The 20,407-nt window shown below is 45.4% G+C and overlaps 2 protein-coding genes across 2 annotated transcripts in view; one reads left to right on the top strand and one right to left on the bottom strand.

The window, feature by feature from the left end:
* The window catches only part of UBE2L3 (ubiquitin-conjugating enzyme E2L 3), a 103,363-nt gene extending 89,969 nt beyond the window's left edge, over positions 1-13,394 (top strand). The window contains exons 3-4 of the mRNA XM_006875801.1: positions 7,256-7,442; positions 12,942-13,394. Coding sequence (XP_006875863.1) covers positions 7,256-7,442; positions 12,942-13,096 — 342 coding nt within the window. The 3' untranslated portion in view covers positions 13,097-13,394. The remainder of the gene's footprint in view (positions 1-7,255; positions 7,443-12,941) is intronic.
* A 5,517-nt stretch (positions 13,395-18,911) lies between these two features.
* YDJC (YdjC homolog (bacterial)) lies at positions 18,912-20,370 on the bottom strand. Its single transcript, XM_006875837.1, has 5 exons — positions 20,207-20,370; positions 19,969-20,128; positions 19,710-19,809; positions 19,375-19,552; positions 18,912-19,281 (listed from the first exon to the last, which is right to left on the bottom strand). Exons 1-5 carry the CDS (start codon positions 20,368-20,370, stop codon positions 18,912-18,914), a joined length of 972 nt encoding a protein of 323 aa, XP_006875899.1.
* Between the last annotated feature and the right edge of the window lie 37 nt (positions 20,371-20,407).

Here is a 20,407-nt window from a genome sequence, read left to right as displayed (position 1 = left end):
GTCAAAAGGTTACTGTCTGCAAGTATTGATGTTCTTGTGCATCTCCCCTCATTTCATATCAGCTGGATGCTTCACACTCAGCTCTAGCCCTCAGTGGCTATGTCCTTGTCCATGGGCTCAAGTGTCCCCAGGTCTCACCACACTTTGGACCAACCAGCTCTTCCTCTTCTCTCTCTCATCTCCAAGTCAGTGGGAGTCAATGGACTGTGGTTGAACTCAGCCCATTTCTGCATTGGTGCTTTTCCTCCTCTTCCTCTCACCAGTAGACCAGTGTGGTCTCCAGCAAGCTTACATTCTTGTTTGTGTGTTCTCTTTGAGTTCCAGTCTTAGTGGCGAGTTTGTCCTGAAGGAACTTAAATGTCTTCCTGGCGAACAGCTTGGTTATTCTTATAGTAGCCAGTCATGCTGACTTTTTTGTTTTGTGTTTTTCTTAATGATCTTTCTTTGAGGATGTATCTTCTGTCACTGTAGCTGTTCCAGGCTGGTCTGCCTGTCCTTGCAAGTGTGAGTGTCCCACCTCATAAAATTCTGGATGGGATTCAGGATTCTACCTAAGATCCTATACTCTATAAAGGCTTTGCACAAGGCCTATTTCACTGGCAAGTTCTAGAACCCCTTTTAGGTATTCCACTCAGTTATAGGCTGAAGACAGGCTTACAAGTTTTCTCTAAACATGTTTCCCAACATTCCTTTCTATCCCACTCAAGTGTCTGTTTTACAATGCTAGGCAAGGGAAACCAATATTCGTAAGACAGTCAAACATTTTAGTATTATGTCCCCTCTTCAGACTATGCCTAGATCCCTGTATCACAGAGCCCTGTTGTTCCAAGTTTGAGCATGTATCACTGGTTACCTCTGTCCCACTTCGGACATGCAAACTTGTCTCAGTATTTCCCTATCTAGTTATTCCGTCTCCTCCCCCTTCTTGTATTGCCCTCCCCAACACCCAACTAAACCCTCCACCCCATACCCAAGACAGTCCATTTTATTCTGTAATCTACCTGACCTTCCCGCCACCTAGATCACTGCCCCTCTGTGTTTAGCTTCTTTCACATCATAATTGTTTTGATCATGGACTGACCTTCCAGATCCTCTGTTCTTATCATTTTATTTTGTTCTTGACTCCTCTGTTTTTGATTGAGTTCAGGGTGATGCTTCCACATACATCATTGTCTAGTTGTTGTCTGTTCTCAATCCACAGAACTTCATTTAGGATGTTTTTCATAGCAGGTTTGGCTTTGGCAAAATCCCTTAGCTTCTGTTTATCCTGGAATGTTTTGATGATTATTACATCATCGTATTTGATTGACAGCTTTGCTGGATAGAGGATTCTTGGGTGGCAGTTTTTTTCTTTCAGGATTTTATGTATGTCTCCCCATTACCTTCTTGCCATGGTTTCTGTTGGAGAGATCCGAGCTGTGGACTTGTGTGATTCTTCCTGTTCCAGAATACCAATAATTCTTAAGTTATTCCTCTTCATGTTCTCCAACATGAATCTTAGGCCTTCTTCAGATTTTTTAATATTTTGTGTTTGCTCTTCTATCTTAGTAGTGTTGAGAGATTTATCTTCTAGCTCACTGGATCTGGCTTCTATCTCTTCTAATCTACTCGTTTGGACCTTTTTTAATTGTTTCCAATGCTGTACCTATTTTATTTGATTGTTCCTGTAGTGCTTTCCTTACTTCTTTATTTTTCTCAACTCCTTTGTATAGTGTTTTGATACATTTTATAATCATTTCTCTGAATTCCTTCTCAGGCATTTCCAAAGCCTGCCCATCTTCCAGTATGGAGCATAGGTCTACTTTCAGCTCATTTTCCTCAGTCACTTCATCTCGTTTCTGGACATGTGCTGATACGGTCATCTGACTCTGTTTTTTGGGCATATTCAGGAGTTATCTGTGGCCTTAACACTTAGATGGGTGTGTATTTTGGTATTTTTTTATGTTGATTGCCTCCAGGTAGATGTGATCAGGAGATGGGCTTCCCTTTTCACTCTTTTTCCTTAGAAATTTCAAGATGCCACTGTGGGTCATTGTGACGTAACTTAGGATTTAATTTTTGGTCTATTTCCTTTTTAGTCTGCCTGTCCTGCTCTACAATCCCCATTCAGGCATTTTTTTCTAGTTATAAACAGTTCAGGGCCAGCTATGGCCATTTGGTTTTAAGTGGAAACTTTGTCTCTTTAAATTTTGAAGAGATTTGTGCGTACATAGTAGAATCCTCTGAGAAGGGGGATTGGGTACCCACTCACTCAGGCACCCCCTCTAGTCACCAGAATGGAGGTACACAGACAGTAAGAGCCCAGTGAATAGATACCAAAAAAAAAAAAAAGAATGTCCACACCTTTATCTCTGTGGTTCTGTCAGGCGTCTATGGCTGCTCTGGTCCTTCCCCCGGTTGGTCTCGCCCAAGATGGCAGCTCCAGGAGCAGCTGAGTGTCTTGAATTAGAAAGCAATAGATTTCTTGCTTCTGCTACAAATTCCACTAGCTATAAGCCTTCAAACTTTTAAAAATATTCCTATATATGTGGTTCAGAGTTTTGGAGCTTTCCCCTGAACCCGCTTCACCTGGTATTCTGGGGTATTGCTGACGCAGATCTTCACTGCACCTCTACCCTATCCGCCATCAAGCCCTGTCTCCTTCATAAGGTTTTCAATGGTTAACCTTTCACAACTATTTCGATTCTTCTCCTTCCTCGTCTGTTTTAGTCTGGAAGCTCCACTGAAACCTGTCCACCATAAGTGATCCTGCTGGTATTTAAAAAAGGGGTGGCCTAGCTTATAGCATCACTGCAACACACAAGCCACCACAATGCGACAAACTGACAGATGATTGATGGTGCCACCCCTAGTAACTGCTAAAAAGTTTGTTTTTATGTATTGTTTATTATAGATAATTCCTGTATATTGTTGTTATTAAGTGCCATAGAGTAGATTTGACTCATAGTGATAGTGCATAGGGTTCTGAGGAACAGCTGGTGGGTTTGAACCACTGACCTTATGGTTAGCAATCCAGTGCTTATCCTACAGTGCCACACCAGGACTCCATATAAGTGGAATTATACAATATTTGTCCTTTGGTTCCGACTCATTTCTCTTTATGGCTGAATATTATTCCATTGTTGCGTAGTTCACAATTTATTTATCCTCTATCTATGGGCACATGAGCTGTTTCTACCTTTTGGCTACGGTGACTACTGTTGCTGTGAATAGCTTATGTTACGCGTATCTGTTCAAGTCTCTGCTTTAATTACTTATATGTTTGTGTGTATGTGTATATATATATAGTGTGGCACTGTGGGTTAACGCGCCAGACTGCAAAGCTGTTTGAACTGCAGGGTCAGCATTCAAGCTCACCAGCTGCTCCTCGGAAACCCTATACCGGGTTGCTATAGGTCAGAACCAACTCAACGGCACTTAACAACAACAACTATATATATATATATGTATGTGTGTGTGTGTGTATATATATATAAATATATATATATATATATATATACATATAGTGAATTGAGTGATAGTTTACATAGCAAAACATCAGTTTTGCACTGAATCAGTTGTATTTTTCTTTCACTGCAATGATTACAATCCCCTCTGTGCACCATTAGTTAACAGTATTTGCCTCTATTCCCACTTTTCGGTTGTTTTTAATAGTTTATTTTTTTTATGAATATTCACAGAAGAATATATACCAACTACATGTACAATTCCATAACATTGATATTCAGGTTGTACAAAAAAACTCATCTTCCTTTTGAAACAATGAAAAACCTGCGATTAGAAACCCAGAAGATCAATACTGAGATCTCAGAAATGGACAATAGATTGAAAGGACAAAGGAATAGATGCGAAGCAATGAAAGCCTGAATTAGTGAACTTAAAGATAAACCTCTAAATACTAGTATGCTAGAAGAACAATCAGAAAAAAGAATGAAAAACCCAAAGAAAGTCTAAGAATTATGTGGGACACCGTGAAGAAGAACAACTTATGGGTGATCAGAATTCCCAACAGAAAGACACAAGCACAGAGAAAATTGCCAGAGATGTTGGAAGAAGATCTCCAAAGAAAATCGTTAAGACATATAATCAAACTTTTCCGAAATCAAAGACAAGAATCCTGAGAATAAAGACTAAGCTTTGACTTCTCAGCAAAAGCCATGTAGGCAAGACAGCAATGGGAAGACATATGCAAAACACTAAAAGAAAAAAAAAAAAATGCCAACCAAGAGTCATATACTCAGCAAAGATTTCCTACAAATATGACAACGAAATTAGGACATTTCTACATAAGCAAAAATTAAAAGGAATTTGTAATAGCCAGACCAACTTTACAAAATTTACCGAAGGGTTTTTTTTAGACTAAAAACCAAGAATAGCTGACAACAACTTGAGATTAGCATACATGACACCAAGAACTCAGTCTGTTGTTGAATTGATTCCAACTCATAGAAAGCCTGTATAGAGTTTCCAAGGAGTTGCTGCTGACTTTGAATTGCCAACCTTGTGGTTTGCAGTCCAGTGCTGATCCTACATTGCCACACGAGGATCCGCAATCCAGGTATTGAAGTACAACAAAACGAACCTATAAGACTGAACATAGGGTACCAGAGATATCAATATATAATTAAGTCAACTACAAAGCAAACGGAGTCCAGGTGTCGTGCTAAGGTATAATGTACTGGACTGCAAGATTGGTTTGAATTGCAATGTTAGTTCAAATTCACCAACTGCTTCTCTGAAACCCTTTACAGGGTCTCTGAATCAGAACTGACTCAACAGCACTTAATAACAAAGGAAAAAGAAGGAATCATATAGATAAACAACTTCCAAATGATGGAGAAAGTCAAGTAAGTTTCAAGATAAAACTGTTTTAAATAGGGAAGAATTAATGTATTACAGGGTAACTTTAAAGAAAAATAATATACGTGCATGTCAAAATAAGAAAACGGAAAATCAGAAATATTTAGTAATCATTAACACAATAGAAATGAAAAGAAAACCCACAAACAAAATGAACTCAGTATAGAAAAATCGTGTGCAACAAAGAATCCAGCAGCACAGAAAAGCATACAGAAAAATGATAACTATCAATTCAAACCTGTAGATAATTACACTGAATGTAAATGGATTAAGTGTAACAGTCAAGAGACATAAAGCCGAATGGATAAGAAAGCAGGACCCTTCAATCTGCTGTTTATAAGAGACTCATCAAAAGATGGGAACAGCCTAAATACTCATCAACAGAGAAGGGCTAAACAAACTTTTGGTACATATGCACAGTGGATTACTATAAAACGTTGAAGAATAAGGATGAATCTGTTGAACACCTCACAACATGTTGACCCTGGAGGACATTATGCTAAGTGAAATTAGTTGTTCACAAAAGGGCAAACACTGCATGTTGTAAAGAGAGTTTAAAAAGTTTATGGGAAATTTCCATTACCTTTTCATTTCATTTTTCCACAGGTTTTGTAGCTCCTTGTGTAGTAAAATGAAACACTTCCCAGTCCTGCGCCATCCTCATAATTATTCCTATGTTTGCATTTATTGTTGCTGCCTCTGTGATAGTCCATCTTGTTGAGATTCTTTTTCACTGATTCTAGCAGCAAGCACCTGCCCCTGATAACCTCAATAAATGTAGATCTCTACATACACATTTCCTGCATTGCTAGTTGGTTTTACTGTGGTGGCTATTGTGTTGCTGTGATGCTGAAAGCTATGCCACTGGTGTTTTAAATATGAAGCGTCACCCATGGTGTACAGGTTAAGTCTGAGTCTGAGCCAACTCAATGGTGTCTATCCACAACAATTCATTTTTACCTGTTCTTGCATTTTCATTTAAGTGAGGTCATGCAATACTTAATATTTGCCCATTTTTAATTGAATAATTTCATTCATCAAATATCTTCAGTCTCCATCTATGATAATGTTAAGTGTCATCAAGTTGGTTCTGACTTTTAGTAACACCGCATAGGGTTTTCAAGAAGCAGCTGGTGGGTTTGAGCCACTGACTTAACAATTAGTGGTCTAGTATTTTATCCTACAGATGTATGTGCTGTGTTTTGTTTTTTCTTTAAATCTGTTGATGGGCAATTAGGTTGCTTCCACCTTTTGGCTATTGTGAACAATGGTGCATTGAACATTGGGATACACAAATCTGTTTTCAATCTTTATTTCCAAGTCATATTACATACCCAGAAATGAGTTTTGCATCCCCACCAACAATTTCTCCACATCCTCACCAACACTTTTTTTTCTTTGCGTTTTCCTAATCATAGTCATCTTGGCTGGGTTAAAGTGGCATCTCCTTTGGTTTTGATTGTGTTTCCCTAAGCGGCAGGGCTTTTTTGAGGCCTGCCAAGAGTGGGCTGGGTACTCTGTCAGTCCCAGAGTTTAGTTTGGGTGTGACCTGGCTGGCCACCAAGCAGCTTGGAAGGCCTTACTTAGCCTGGGAATGAGGGATGGGAATGAAGGCCATTTCTTAGGACTTTTTTTTTTTTTTTTTTTTTTTTGTAAGTGTCCTTTGAGTCATATATTATAAAATAAAGCATAACCTTATACCTTAAAATTGTTACTGACTCATAGCAACCCTGTATAGAGATTCCAAGGCTATAAATCTTTACTGGAGCAGAAAGTTTCATATTTGTTCTTGGGTTAGTGAATGCACTTCTAGACCTGGAGCAACTCTTGGTTCCTAGGACCATCAATGTGTAGACTTCTCAGATGCTGGGGCAGGGTGCGTGCTTGCTCTACCCTGAGAAAATGGTTTGGGTCCAGCTCTGACGCTTGTCAGCACACAAAATTATGACCTGGGCTTGACTTCATTTGCCTGTGGTGTGGGTCTTGAGAGGGGTTCTGTTAGCACAGTGGTTAAGCACTTGGCTGCTAATCAAAGATTTGGTCTTTGAAACCCACAAACTACTCTGTGGGAGAAAGATAAAGCTGTCTGCTCCCAGTAACGATTGACAGTCTCAGAATTCCACTCTATTCTGAAGAGTAGCTGAGTCAGAATTGACTCAGTGGGTTTGGGTTTGATGGTCCTGTGAGAAGGACAACCACCTCAGACTTCTTAGTGTTAAACAGATATACTGCTTTAGACATTCTGACTGTGTACATGCTCTGAAGGGAACAAATCTTCAGTTATTAAAAATTAGTTTTTCAACTAACCAAATGTAATTGGACCTTTCCTATCTCAAATACAGGTGTATGAATGAACTGTCATGTGTTTATTTTGCTTTCATCTCTCACCTTCCAGGACAACCCTCCATATGATAAGGGCGCCTTCAGAATCGAAATCAACTTTCCAGCAGAGTACCCGTTCAAACCACCGAAGATCACATTTAAAACAAAGATCTATCACCCAAACATCGATGAAAAGGGTCAGGTTTGCCTGCCGGTAATTAGTGCTGAAAACTGGAAGCCAGCAACCAAAACTGACCAAGGTGAGATGTGTTCCACATGACTCCCCTTAGGTGGTGTTCATTTGTGGGTGCTGCTGGCAGGTGGAGAACAGCTGGGGTCCCTCCTGAAGCCATGTGGGAATGAACCAGTGCCTGCTTCAGGCAGAGTCCAGAGTGATTCTACTCATCAATTCACGTGAATACAGGACAAACTACAGGATGGTCCACCTCAGTGGAATGATTACTCTACACAGGGGTTTGGGAAGGCCCTTCTTTTGCCCTGGCCCTGGAGTGCTCAGAGCCCAGTGGGTTCACAGAGACAGGCTTGCCTACGGGTTTGCTGCAGGTGCGTGCAGTAGGGGCCAAGCACTGGGTCTATTGGATGGTGTTGTGTGTCTGCCCATGGGAATGGGAAAGCAGTGTTCAAGGTGCTCTCATTTAGCAGTTAGCACTTGTACTTATTAAAGGACCAAGGACCTTGGAGAGGGTCTTTCAGTCAGGGTCAAAGAAAGGACTAGCAAGAGTTCTGTGGCTCATATTTGTTGTATACGGGACATCAGGTTCAAGGGTATGTGCCTAGATGAAGGACAGTGACTTTAGTGGTCGTGGAATTCTCAGGATTTGGATTTGCCTGCCTGTGTCTGGAAGTCTGTGAACACACACATGTACTTTTTAAATTTCGTTTTAGCAAAAGTACTTGATTCAGTTGTACTTGACCTCTCTATTGTCCCCTGGAAATAACTAGACTGCATCATGGACAGGGTCTAGATTTTATTTCTAAACTTCAGGTTTTGGGGTGGCTTTTCTTATAAGAAAGGACCTTAAGCAATACAAGATCTGTTTAGATGAAAGAGGAGTTTCCTGTGTGGCGGATATGGTTAACACACTCAACTATTAACCAGAGTCTACCCAGAGGCACCTTGGAAGAAAGGCCTGGCGATAACCTTTCCAAAAGATCAGCCACTGAAAACCTTTTGATTCATGATTCTACTGTGACACTCATGAGGGCACCATGGGTCAGAATCAGCAACAACTTATGCTGGTGATTAGATCAAAGAGAGTGGGTAAGGCTGCAGTTGAGCTTTGTAGCAGTTGATATGAACAGCCATTCTCAATATATCCCTGGAAGCCTATCACCAGAAAAGCTGGCCTTCCTTCCTGTGACAGAATGACAAGAAATGTAAGAGCTTGTGGGAAAGGAGTGAATGCTGAAAGCTCAGGAAGGATAGGCGTGCCAGCAGGCATGTCCCTTGGCTGGGTAGAAGTTACTGTTTATAAAAGGAAAAAAAGGAGACATTGGAAACCTCATCCATTGCTGGTGGGATTGCAGAAAGGCACATGGCCTGGTTTTTTTCCTATAAAAATCCCAGCTCTGTGTTGGAAGATGAAGTCCCCTTGTACAAGGACTTAGCCTTTACTAGGGACTTGAGGGCAGAGGTGCCTGGGGTATGGGATCGTTTGGTGTTCTTACTCTCAAATGAATTGACACACAGAGGAGCCCAAAACCCTTCCAAAGGAACAGAGGAAGGGTTGAAATGTTAAATGTTCATCAGAGCAACTACAGAAATTTGAGCATGTTAAAACCCACAGCCATCTAGTAAATTCCAAGTCTTAGCAACCCTATAGGACAAAGTAGAACTGCCCCATAGGGATTCCGAAGCTGTAAACCTTCACAAAAGCAGAGTGCCTAGTCTTTCTCCCTTTAAGACTGGAGGCTTCAAACCACCCACCTGTCAGTTAGTGGCCTCAGTACCTACCCCACAGTACCACCAGGGTGCCTTTGAGCATATTGCTGTGTGGCCAATTCTTAGGACTGAATTGAAAAAGAGCAAGCTTGCAGGTGGACTATTTTTTAGAAAGCAAGATGATTTTCTATTGAGACACGAAGCACTAATGTGAGATCCTAGCAAAAAGTAGAAAGCATAACAGGGAACCCGTCAGTGTCCTTAGAAGGCCCTTGGTTTTTCTAATCATGGGAAAGGCCAGGATGCTAACTATTTATGTTATGCTGCCAAACCAACATGGTTTCAAGTTTGAAGTAAAAAAAAATCAGGAGGGGATGCTGCACACTCTCCTGTTGAGTATGATTACTGGTTTTAATTTTTGTTGAATATTATATACACAGCAAAGAATATCAATTCAATAATTTCTGTATGTACTGTTCATTGACATTAATTATATTCTTCAAGTTGTGCAGCAATTCTCACCCTCCATTTCTTTTTTTTTAAATGTTTTTATTGTGAATTGGCTGGTAGTTTACATGAGAGAACATCAGCTTTACATTCATCCTATTGTATTTTGTTTCACTGCAATGATTACAATCCCTTCCGTGCATCATCATTCAACAACATTTGCTTCCATTCCTTCTGTTGTGTGTTTTTGATATACACTGAAGCACTCAGGAATATACAACCATTTAAACGACCAAAGGGCACACCCCGCAAGCCTGAACCCTCCAGCCGTCAGCACACAGACCCTCTCCCGCCTTGAGTCCAAAGTCCCCAACCACTCCATCTCTCCATGTCATTGTCTCTGGTGTCACTGCTTCTCTGGATAGGGTCCCTTGGTCTTCTCCCTTGATGGTCCTCCATTCCTGGACTGCAAAATCAACCACTCCCCTCCTTTTGTTACAAAGTGCCTACCTTTACATTTGTAACATACAGTCAGTCCTGATAGCAATTATTCACTATTGAACCATGAGAGTCTTATCCCCATCTCTTTTCACCCATCAAGACAGGTTGGAAACCACTCAGTGGAGATTCTGCCTTCCCTCTGAAACTAGGCTCCCTCTTGAAAGCTTGTAAGCAGTCACTTCATGCCTTTGTAGCCCATTATTTTGGGTAGCCAGTGTGTAAGTTGCCCATCCCTGTCAACCCGGTGTACCAAGGGGGGTGGGAATGATCCTTGCTCTAAAGATTCGTTCTCTTTTGAGCTACTACATAAGTGTAGTCAAGTTCATCAAATTGTAGCGGATTACTGTTTTTTTTCCCTCTTCTTTCTTCTAGTTTAGTTCTGATCATCCAGCCATTGAACCCAGGTCAGATGGGTGCTATCTGCAAGTATGGGTGTGTTTAAACATCTCCCCTCACTCCATATCAACTGGACACTTCACTCTCAGCTCTAGTCCTCTGTGGCCATGTCCCTGCCCTGGGTCCAGGAGTCCCCAGGTCTCACCATACTGCTGGCCAACCAGGTCTTAATCCAGGTGGACAGGAGTCTGTTGAACGTGACTGGACTTAGCTCACAACTTCACTGCTGTTTTTCCCCCACTATCCCTTATCAGTAGACCAACGTAGTCACCAGCAAGATCACATGCCTGCTCGTGTATTCCCCTTGAGTCTTAGTCTTGGAAGGGGGTTTGTCCTCAGGGGACCCAAACGCTTCCCTTGATGTCTCCCCTCTCCGGTGAACAACTTGCTTGTTCTTGTAGTATTCAATCAGACTGCCATTATTGTTTTTGAATTTTCCTGCTGATCTTTCTTTCAAGAAGTATCTTCTGTTCTTCTAGCTGCTCCAGGCTGGTCTGCTTGTCCTTCCAAGTGGAAATTTCCCACTTCAAGAAAATTCTGGATGGGGATTCAGATTCCACCTATGGTCTTAGGCATTTATTAACAAATTCATTGCCCTCTAAGGTTCCTATCTAACCTGTTGAGTTGTTGTTCTCAATTTGATCATATATATACATACATATTGTGTTAAAGAAAACTTCAGGTAATATTTTTGGTTTAAGGTTTTAAGAGTATCTCAGAACAGTAGTTTCAGGTTCATCCAGCTTTCATGGCTCAAGAAAGTCTAGAGTCCATAAAAATTCTGTTTTGCATATTCCCCCTTTTGCTTAGGATTCTTTTATAGAAACTTTGATCAAAATATCCAGTAATGGTAGCCAGGCACCAGAAACCATGCAGGTCTTCTGGTTTGTATCAAAGGAGGCAGTCATTCATGGAGGCAATAACCACACATTCAGTTTCCCCCTATTCCTGACTCTTTCCTTTGTTACTCCTGACAAATGTAAACAAGTTGTTGTGCCTTGAATGGCCGTCGCTGGCCTTCTATTAAAGGCACATGAAAATGGTTTTCCATTGGAGTTGCTATGTCACATTTCCTTTCCTTTTTAAAGTAGTTATATTAAAAATGACGGTGATACACATAAGTGTATTAAGTAAATAATGACTTAGGCTACATGTGGTTAGGTTATATGGTATATAGTGGTATACCAACAGTTGGAAGTAGAAACAAAACAGCTGTAGTACCATTTCTACTCAGTTTAAAACAAAACAAAAAACAACCAGCTTCTATTCAGTTGACTCTGACTTATGGCGACCCCATATGTATCTATAGGATTTTCAACATTTGATCTTTTGGAAATGTATCTCCAAAGTGCTTTCGGGTGGGTTTGAACCTCCAACCTTTGGGTTAGCAGCTGAGTAAGAGAACTGAGAAATGTTAAAGAGACAAACATTTACCTCCAGTGTAATCCCATTGGCAGGGATGGGGAAGGCTGTAAACAGGAGCCCCAGATTAAGTTGGAGAAGGCTGTTGCTGCTCACCCATCTGACCCTCCCTGCCCAGCTACCCCTCAGCAGGGACCATCAGCCACCCCTGAGCCTCCTCTCTCCTCTGCTTTGCCTAGAGACTGTGCTGTCTCTTCACTCAGCAGTTCCACTGAGTAGTTGTACCTTTTACAGATTGCTTCGTGCACGATGCAGACAGCATAACTATTTTGACCCATTCCTTGTAAGGGTGGGGTGAAACACATGGCCCCTTGTAAAGTAATCAGTCTCCACAGTCTATCAGAAAAGATGGAAACATGGGGGTGCTGGGGATGTTGGTGGCAGAATTCCAGGGGGTGTGGTCCTTGTAGAGAAGAGCAGCAGCCTATGGCTGCTGGCCCTGCTCCCCATGCTGCCCTCACCTACCAAGTGTGCACAGTCTTCACAGTCTTCCATCGTAGTGCTGTTCATCCAGCACATCTAGGGTATGATCATACTGTCAGGGAACATTGGCATGATATGTCTTTGGAAATGGCAGCTCTGATACTGTTTGATGGTTGTCAACCAGTTAGCAGTCGGACGGGTAGTTGGTTCAGATGCCCCTAGGGGTTTTCCAGGGTGGGCTTAGTACACTTTTATATGGAACAGGCTTCCCTCCTTTCATCTCCTCACTCAGTAAACATCTATTGGCACTGCCCTGAACCAAGCATGCTGCTGGAACAGAGCAAGGGTGTGAGCATACTCAGACATGGCCCTTGAGAAGCAAAGCATGTGCTCTGGGGGTAACAGTGAAGGGACCCCATGTATCAGGCCACTGTGAACAGTTCTTGTATGTAATGTTGGCTCTTTGCTGTCCAACACTTGTTCCTGATTACCAAGGAAAGATGGGTTGAGCTCCAGTGGTTAGAATTTGGGATGAATTGAGAGGCTGCTTCATCTGAAAAGCCCCTTAGATGTCAAGCCACTGTTATAGTTCGAGCTTCATCTCTAGGCTGAGCTCTACTCTTCCTGAGACCATGCTAACCACCGATGCTTGTCCTTCTCTCGGCAGTAATCCAGTCTCTCATAGCACTGGTCAACGACCCCCAGCCTGAACACCCGCTCCGGGCTGACCTAGCTGAAGAATACTCTAAGGACCGTAAAAAATTCTGTAAGAACGCTGAAGAGTTTACAAAGAAATATGGGGAAAAGCGACCTGTGGACTAAAAATCTGCCGCGAATGATTCCAGCAAGTGTGAGCAGAGACCCCAGCAGTGCATTCAGAACCCCCCCGCAAAGCAGGACTCTGTGGAGAATTGACGCGTGCCACCGCCTGGCGTCCGCTTGTGGCCATTACTAACTTTCTACAGTTTTCTTAATCAAAAGTGGTCTAGGCAACCTGTAAAGAAAGGATTAAAAATTTACGATGTTCTAGTTCTGTTTTCTTTGTTTTAAAAATCACTGCTTCAAACCATTTTCCAAGAATGGTGTTTACTTTCTTCTCCAAATGTATCCAAAATCTTCACCTGATGTTCATTAGCCTATATGGTTGTGTTTTTTTTGTTTTATTTTTCCAAAGTTGGAGAGAAAAATGGTGGTGGCTCACCTTCTTCCCCTGCCCTCACAAATACCACTCTTCTTGCCTTCAGTTTATAGTTTCCACCTGTGTACTTCCCCAGATCCACACCTGTCTCCTTGGCAAAAGAGAAGAGACACCATTGGCATTTGGGTTGACTCTTCTCTCAAAGCTGCACTGCCAGGTGTAGGAGTTGGGTCCAGTTCTCCCGACTCCACAGTATATAAATAGCATCCTTTTTAAAAAAAAAAAATCTGAAAACAAGCAAACACACACTTATTTAAAAAAAAAAAAAAGTTGTAAAAAGGGAAGCCCAGCTCTTTCGTAAAACTTGGAGCTAATGTTGAGTAAATGGGCAAACCCCACTGCCTGTGTGGTGGTTCACCTGCTATTCCCATCCCCAGCTTTGGCACTAGCCTGCTGAGGGAAGCCCACAGTAACAGGTCTGTGGTTCATGAGGGGTGGGCCCAACAGCTGGAAGACCCTGATCTGACCAGGAAGGCTCTCAGGCCCAAAGTCAGCTCTCACCTCAGCCCTTACTGGAAGATCAGCTGGTCGTTGCCGATGAAGCTAAAGCCAGAACATCCACTTGAGACCCCGTGCGCATCTGTCACCAAGCTCCGTCTGAATGCACCATGGAGCTTGTGCTCCACCTCTTCTGAGCAGCAGCCCCACCACAGCCCCTCATTCCCACACCCACATGATACATCTCGGTCCTTTGTGGGCTCGGAACTGTCAGGACCCGGCTTTAGATGGCATTGGTCTGGAGTTGGTGTCGTGCCTGCTGACCTCTTAGGAACCAGCCAGCCCAGGAACAAGATGACCTTCCCTCTCCCCCTTTGGACTCACGGCCTTTGCAGAAAGCCACCCTCCACTTGAAGCTCACTCAGTGATGTCCTTTCAATGTGTTTTATATTGTTTGACTGCCCTTTTTTTGTAGAAATAAAAATTGACCTTAGACTTTACCATCAGCCGAACTTGTAAGGATTTGAATGTTGGTGTCTTTGGAAAGCCAGTGAGTGGTACCAAGAATGCCCATCATACTTGACAGCCAGAGGAAGCTGGTGGTCCAGATGTGTGATGTCACTGCGTCAGCCACCAGTTGCTGCCCTCTTGGCTACTTGGGGACTGAAGTCTTAATGGGGAAAGATGGCGACAAGGAACTTTGCTGTGTTTGAATCCTGGTGCTCTAGCTAGAGATGGTCTTAGGACTTAACAGCCTGTGAGTCTACCGGTTTTTCCTGGGCCAAGGTGAGCAGTGATGGTAAGTACAGAAGCAGCATGCAGTGTTTCATTGTCTGAGTTCATGCCTCCACGGAACATAAATGAACCTGGCTCCTGAAGTTCTCGGTACATGAGGGGCAGGTTTCTAGGGCTCTTGTGTGCTCAACTCTAGCCAGCCTTCCACATCTATCTAGCACAGGAAGGTGAAAATGTACTTCATCTCCCTCACACAGATTTGTAATCAAATTGCCAAAACCTGTCACAAGCAGTCCAGACAAGACACCATTTGTTCTCATTGCTTCCTTTAGAAATTCAGAAACTGCCAATTTTGGAAAAGTCCTAAGCAAAGTGCTTCATACTGATGCAGCTGTATCCCTGGCTTGCCTATCCCAATGTCACTTCTTTCTGGTCATTACAAAGGGCCTCTCTGTGTATCCCCACCCTGGAATCCATATCATTTGCCCCAGAAGTAGAGGCCTGGCTCTCTAATGGCAGGTCAGTAGGCAGCCCCTCCTGTGGCCAGAACTCCCTTTTGCAAATGGAGCAAACCTGGGCAGGCTGGAGGAAGACTAAACCTAGTGGTGTGCCAGGGGTTTCCAGGGCTGGAACAGTTGGTAGTTGCGAACTGCGATCAAGAGTTAAGAAGCCCAACTCATAACTACCATGCTACCAGAGCTCCTCCAAAACACAGATCCTCAGGAGAAGGGAAGCCTCCTGCAGGGCCCACTCATGATTCCTCCAAGGGCTCCCCCCTACCTCCAGGGACAGAGGTTAGGCTTTCTGCAACCCTGTTTGACCCCCAATAAAAATCGTTAGACGTGTGGGTTTTCATCTCTCCCGGGGTTGGGGGGCAGGGAGGGGTAGGCAGCACCTGTGTCCTGGAGGGCTCATGGGTTGGAGGCTATGGTCTAGGGCCTGGAACCTCTGCCTGCCCCTCTACCTGTTCTGGCTTCTGGTGTACAGAAACAGTACCTTCCACATGTCAGCACATCAGCTCTGTCAACCCCAAGAGTGTGACCGATGAACACTAAGCAGAGGAAGAAGCATGGCCCCCCAGAAAGGTGTGCTGGAGGTGGGATGCCACATCAACCCTGGGCCAGAAATTCGACACCAGACAGACCCAGTCTACATTGTGAGAGCCAGGGCTATCATACATAACCAGGTAGCAGAGGTTTTGCCTTGGAGGGCCAGTGAGCTGTGTACTTACCACAGAGCAAGCCATGTGCTCAGAGTGGCTTTGGATAGTTTCTTCCAGTAAGGCTCCTTGAGCCCAGATATGTTTAAGTGTCATTTACTCAGTGATCCTGTATAGGGTTTCCGAGAAGCAGTTGATACTTGATACGTTTGGACTTGTGGTTAGAAGTCATGCCTGCTGTTATTAAATGCTGTTAAGTTGGTTCTGGCTCATAGCAACCCTGTATAAGGTTTCCAAGGAGCCGCTGGTGGGTTTGAACTGCCAACCTTGTGGTTCACAGTTCAGTGCTGGCCCTGCAGCACCACACCAGGACTCCTCTAAATGGTTGCTGTTACATGCCACAGAATCGGTTCTGACTCATAGCAACCCTGTTTAGGGTTTCCGACGAGTGCCTTGTGGGTTTGAATCGCCAACTTTGCAGCTCAAACTGACCTTGTGGCCCAGAGCCACATAGGCATCTTCTTCATCCCTCTGACTGGTGCCTTCTGCCACCTGGCCAGGGGTCCCCAGGTGGGCAGCCTGTCCCTCTGCCTGCCCTGTTACCACTGGCTCCATCTTGCAGTGCCTACATGCCACAATTCAGCTGGCCTGCTCCATTCTCCCCACCGGCCCCCCATGTTCGACTGGCTCTTGACTGTACTCATGCAATGCACGAAAGTCAAGAGGCATGGCTCTTAGTGTAGCCCCTTCCCCAGGCAGCATTCAGCATGGGGCCTGTGTCCCAAGTGACCAGCAAGTTGTCCCACAAGCTGCTCAGACCCCTCAGGAGCCTTGTACCCGCTTCAGAGGTCTCAGAGTGAAAATAACTCTGGCCCAGCCCCCAATAGTAGCCATGGCAAGATTTTGGCCCCCAACCTGTCACAGCTCTCCTGCTGTGCTATGGCCCTTAAGATCACATCGCTTGTTCTTGTGTGTCTCTGCATGAGCTCCTTGCAGGCCAAGCTGTATCACATCAAGAATGGATGACAGTCACTCCCTTGCCACTTCCCACCCACACATTGAGCTGGACTTCTGTTGCTGGATCCTCCTACCTCTTTTCTCTTATAACACTCTGGCCATGAAGTCTAGTTCCAGGCACTCAGCTCAGTTCCCCTCCCCTGGGGGACTGTAACCACCCTCATTCATTTGGCAGCTGTAGGCTCCAAATCTCTCTCCTGCCTACCCAAACAGTGCATAGCTTGCTGCTTCCTCCTCAGAACTCCTACAAGGCAGAGCTCAGCCCCTCCTCCTCCCTCAGGAAAGTGCTTCTGCCAGCATCCTGCCACCTGGCTACCCCTCATCCCAGTCCCAGCCAGTTGCCTACAAGAGGAGCCAGGCCACAGTGGGCTGAGGTGAGGGGTAGGCAGCAGGAGGGACCAACCTTACAGTGGTTCCAATTCCCAGCAGCCTGAGCCTGGGCCCCCTAGCTAGAGAAGTCAAGTCACAGAAAAATTAGGATGGAGAGTGGGCCTACATTCAGTCAAGGAAAGGGATGGAGGGTACACCCACACACACACCTTGTTACCCCTTTGGGAATTCATTCACTCCCTTGATAAGTGCCTAGCCCAAATGAGATCGTAAGTAGGTCAAGTCTCTACTCTGCCTTCTGTAAAATGGGCACAATGGTGCCTGTCTCACTAGTTATAAATATGAGAATGAAGTGAGACAAGGCCACAGGACCATGTAGTCTCCCATCTGCCTTTCTATCCTCTGCAACAACCATCTGTTCTCTCAGGATCAGAATCTAGATCTATACTGAGGCACCAGGTCAACACACATACCCAGGACCCTCTGGGATCCCAGAGCCCATGTCCACAGAAGACTCCCCTCTCCTGGGAAATGTAAATGCACTCCAGGGATCAAAGTTCCCCTGATGTGCCATGGAGTCAGTTCCGACTCATATAGTGACCCTGCGTAGGGTTTCTGTAAGTCTTTACAGGAGCAGAAAACCTCATATGTCTGTTGTAGAACCGCTAAGTTTTAAACTGCTGACCTTGAGATTAACAGCCCAACTCATAACCACAGCTCCTTAAAGTTCCCCTAGGTGATACCAGTGGTTTGTCCAAACCCAAAGGTTGGCACTTGGGCAACTCAGAAGAGACCTGATGATCTGCTTCCATTAAGATTACAGCGAATAGCACTGCTGACTACTCTGAAAGATTCTAGATAGAGTGGGAGAAAATGTGGAACAGATAGAGTGGTGCACCACCAAGACTATAGCCCTTAGTCACCCATCAGGCCTGGAACTGAACTCACCCTCTTGACTCAAATGTCAGCCAAACAATCCTATAAGGTGATAAACACTTGAGAAGTCTGCACTCTTTAGAAAAATCAGTCATTTAAGATTAAAAAGGCAGCATTTGCCCAAGGATAAAGTTCAGAAGCCTGGAAGGGTTAGAATAGGAAACGGAAAAATTGAGGTGAAGGCTGTTAAACATTGTGGGGATGGTAACATCAATCATGAGAACAAAATGGGTATGAACTTTTTAAGCCTTCACCCCAACTTACATTAAGTTTTTTTAAAAAAAGACTGTAATACACTGGTTGCTACAGGTCAGAATCTACTAACAACAAGTACAGAACATGTGTCTTGTTTTTCAAATCACAGTTTGGAGTATATGATATGCCTCCTCAAAAGCAGCATGATGAGATGATTTTCTCCCACCCCAAAATTTAAAAAGGAGACAAGTGAACAAAAGAATGTAGGGATCTTTTGGATGTCTTCTCTGGGATATTGACTAGTCTGGTTTTGGTGAGGGTTGCCTGGCATGGTTTATAAATCCCCATCAGATGACAAATTCTGTATTTTATTAATGTGGTGACCTCTACCCGCAGTCCCTAGACAATAAAGACAAATATAGCCATCACAAAAGGGCACCACCCAGATGTTACAGGCTGGCCATCCTATGGGCAGAAAGGGCTGCACAAGCTCTGGACGTCACTGAGGAGGCAGCGCTGGGCTCAGAAAGTGATTCTCAAATCACAGATCTAGGCCCTGGTTCTTGGCTGTGGTGACTCCACTCTGACAGGCTTTCTCATACTAAGGAATATTAGTGACTCCATCAGAGTCAAGGTAGGGAAGGGTTCAGGGAGGGCTCCACAGTGGCCTCACCCAAAATCCTTTCCTCTAGCCTCTTGGTGTCCAAGACGTCTAGGGCGCAGAGCTGCACGCCATCCTGAGCCAGCTGGGTGCGCAATGCAGGTGCCATGAGGACTTGCAGCTCGTGCAGCCGCTCCCAGGAGCAGGAGAAGGCGTCAGGACCCTCACCGCAGCCCCCAGTTGGGGGTACACTGGGGTAGCCCGGGTGTGCCATCAGCTCGGCTGTCAGGGCATGACCTGCTGGGGCGTTTTCCAAAGCCCGTGCCAGCGCTCCAGAAACACGGTGGGCAGACATATGGCGGCCACATGTGCTCAGGCCCAGGAAGGCATCGGTCCACCTGTGGGTACAGGGGTGGAAGGTGGGATCAGCCGATGGGCTGGCAGGGACGCATTGGGCGAGGCTAGGACAGGATAGGAACAGGGAGCCTCACCGCAGGCCGTGGCGGGAAAAGGGGTCCATAGCGGCCCGGGCGTCGCGTCCCACAGCACAGGCAAAGGCCCGCGTTGGGGCCTCGAGCCAGGTGCAGTCGCCCACACCACGCTCCAGCGGTAACCGAGTGAAACGCACCCCGAAGGCCTGCAGAGCCTCGGCAAACACCTGGCACACACCTGCGGGCAGAGAGGTGTCCAGACGGCGAGTCTCCCTGGGAGGAGCACTCCTGGGCGTATCCCCCATTTGGACACAGGCGCCACCAGGGAAGCATGTCCCCTTCTGGGAGCATGCCCTACTTTCCTGGATGCATCCCCACCTTGACTTATCCCCCACCTGGTAGCACGTGCACGTGCTGGTGCCCGTCCACATGCGTAGGGTCCCTGCCCAGCAACTCCCGAAATCGGCTCAACTGGGCCTCCAGCTCCTCCCGCACCTGTAGAAAAGGGAGGATTATGGATCCCTTGAGCTTCTAAGAGGAAGTTCCCGAGAGGCGCCCCCAGCGTGTGCCTCCTCTGGCATGTGAATGACGTAACGCTCGCTCCATCCCCTAACGGCTTCCCCAGGCATCCCTACAGCTGTGTCCTGACCGCACCTGAGGCAACGCCACGTCTCCTGACGCCAGCGCCTTCCGGAATCCCATTTTGCCAAGAAAGAAACCTTCGGGGCCGAGCAGCGACGAGGCTCCGTGGCGTGCCGGGCCCACTGGGCGTCCCTCGGACAGGTTGGCGTGGAGGCCTGTGGGGATACTATGCCTGCGAGCAGAGCGACAGATCAGGCGGCTGCGGACTGGGCGCCCCGGGATCCCGCCGCGTCCCGCCCGTTCCCCTCACCTGCGGGCCAGTTCGGCCGCGCTCTCCGCTGCAGTGCCATTGACCAGCAAAGACACACTGGTCACTGCCCCCACCAGGAAGGCCTCCACTATGCCCTCATCGCGCCGCGGGCAATAACCAAAGTCGTCTGCAGTGATCACCAGCTGCACCCGCGGTAGGGCCATTCTAATTTCCGCCACCCGCTCAGGAACAGCGGCGGTG

This window comes from Chrysochloris asiatica, unplaced genomic scaffold (assembly GCF_000296735.1).
Source record: "Chrysochloris asiatica unplaced genomic scaffold, ChrAsi1.0 scaffold00340, whole genome shotgun sequence".
Taxonomy (NCBI): Eukaryota; Metazoa; Chordata; class Mammalia; order Afrosoricida; family Chrysochloridae; genus Chrysochloris; species Chrysochloris asiatica.
This window is presented reverse-complemented; position numbering and strand designations above follow the sequence as displayed.